Source organism: Penaeus monodon, chromosome 28 (assembly GCF_015228065.2).
Source record: "Penaeus monodon isolate SGIC_2016 chromosome 28, NSTDA_Pmon_1, whole genome shotgun sequence".
In the NCBI taxonomy this organism is placed as follows: Eukaryota; Metazoa; Arthropoda; class Malacostraca; order Decapoda; family Penaeidae; genus Penaeus; species Penaeus monodon.
In genome coordinates this window covers 5,732,831-5,734,925 of record NC_051413.1, presented here as the reverse complement: position 1 = coordinate 5,734,925, position 2,095 = coordinate 5,732,831, and the positions used below count along the sequence as shown (strand labels likewise).

Below are 2,095 nucleotides of genomic sequence, written 5' to 3'. Positions count from 1 at the left end.
GTGATTCCGATTTACAACGATTTTATAGAGAGTATGGGCATTGCTGGTGCGTGGTTTATCAGTCAAGCATTTCAATATATTTATCACCTTTTTGTGGGATTTAACTAAATCAAAGGCAAATGTATGTCATTAAGCACATAAATCAGGCAAGTTGCGAGGCTTTGACGCAGGAGGTGATTTATGGCACACCGACTCACCTGTGGCTTGGAATGACGTGGGCGAGGGCCTTTAAAACGGCTCGGACAGGATCCTGTCTTCACTTCCCAGCTCTCTTTGCCTCGAGGCGCACGCTCTCGTCTCCTGGGACTTCCTACTGAGCGCCTAAGCCTACTAAGGACTTCCTTCTGGGTGCTGATCCTTTCAGGGACTTCCTCCTCCTCCTCCGAGATGAAGACACAGGTCTTGAGGCTTTTGGTGGCAGTTTTAGCAGTCCTGGTCTCTGCCGCGGGGGCGTCTGCGATCGCCGGCCATCACGTGAGTACATTTTCATATGGGTAGACTCCGTCAGCTGTAATGTATTTTTTTTTTTAGAAACAGTCAAAAGTTTATGTGGATAAAATCAGAGATTGCATATGATTTTTTTGAGTTCCTATTGCAAGTGCATTAGGCTTTTTTCCAATGTAACGAAAAAGGAATATGGTCAAGACACGTTCTTTATTTCTTTGCCGTATTGTTCACCCTCCCTTGATTTTAAGCTGCACTTGCCCCATACTTTTTGATTTAGATCATTGGATCATGTACATTAATGTGAATACCCTTAACTTAGGACTTCCAGCGCCGCAATGGAACCATTATTCAGGAGCCGCGGGACATGTCCAAGGAGCCAAAATTAGGTGAGTCACTCGCTCTGTTTGCGTCTTGTGCATTAGGGAGGCGAACGCATTCACTCACTGTGTCATTGTTTCTTTGCATTCTCTTGCTTGATTCACTCACTGGTACACGTTAAGTTTCCTTTTGTATTTCCTTCTAGTTCCTGACTGCGGGAGTAACCCGGTAGGCACTGGCGATATAACCTTACAGCCCGGAGAGAGCATCAACCTCGCGTCTCCTAACTTCCCTGCTCCGTACGCGAGCAACTTGGAGATGATATGGAAAATCACGGTATTATCATTTATCACAATGCTTTTTGTATATTCGCCTGAAATGATCTGCTAGTTCATTATATAAGAGATTGATTATCCGTCTCATTTTATCATATTCGTATGAAATGGTCTGTTTAATAATTCAGAGACTAATCTTTTATTATCCCAAGAACCAATTGTGCTTTTCTCAATGCTTCCTCTACCACAGGCTCCTTCTTCTGACTATCTGAAGATCAACTGTGACATCCAAGGAATCCAGGGAAAGTGGACGTGCAGGAGAGGAGACAAGCTTATTATCAGAGATGGATGTTCGAGAGAAAGGTTAAAGGGCCCGTTACATTCTAACATCACAGGAAATGTATTAGAAAAGAAAATGAGACATAAGATGGAAATAGGCTTCCTGTGTTCATGCCTCTTAAACAACCTCACCAAAGTACTAGAACAGCAACTGTACATTTATTTGTTTTCTTTATCTAAACTTTATTACCGTTTGTTTCTGTCCTTATTTTTAACGTGTTTTTTGAGCAATGTTATTTATTCCCCTTGAATCATCTGGCATCTATAGTTTGGTCTATTCCTCACATGTATGCTAACTTTAAGTTTATGGTGATTTGGCACGCAGGGTATGCTCCAGAACACCTACAGTAGAGAACATAGATACCTGTGCAACTATAGCCAGAATCGTTTTCCGGACAAACTACCTAGGGTCACTAGATGGTTTCTGCTGTAGAGTGACTGCTGTCAAAATAGGTATCTGTATAAACTTTCCATTAGCGTTTTTTGCGCCCATAGTAATTAATGTTAATGTGAGCACCAGGGTAAATATTCCACCAATACTAATTGTATAATCTTTCACTGAATAAGGAACTGAAAGCACCGCAGCCGTCACCACAGACGGAAACACTCAAACTGACGCACCAAATACTTGCCGTAAGTCCCTCGCAACATTTTCATAATAGGGAGAAAGCATGAGGAGAAATTATTTCCAGTAGGATTTTAGAGTCTTTCGTGTT

At 42.1% G+C, this 2,095-nt stretch overlaps 1 protein-coding gene across 1 annotated transcript in view; it reads left to right on the top strand.

Moving 5' to 3' along the window:
* The first annotated feature begins 235 nt into the window (after positions 1–235).
* The window catches only part of LOC119591024 (CUB and peptidase domain-containing protein 2-like), a 3,126-nt gene continuing 1,266 nt past the window's right edge, over positions 236–2,095 (top strand). The window contains exons 1-6 of the mRNA XM_037939754.1: positions 236–474; positions 767–833; positions 971–1,101; positions 1,291–1,403; positions 1,705–1,832; positions 1,947–2,012. Coding sequence (XP_037795682.1) covers positions 388–474; positions 767–833; positions 971–1,101; positions 1,291–1,403; positions 1,705–1,832; positions 1,947–2,012 — 592 coding nt within the window. The 5' untranslated portion in view covers positions 236–387. The remainder of the gene's footprint in view (positions 475–766; positions 834–970; positions 1,102–1,290; positions 1,404–1,704; positions 1,833–1,946; positions 2,013–2,095) is intronic.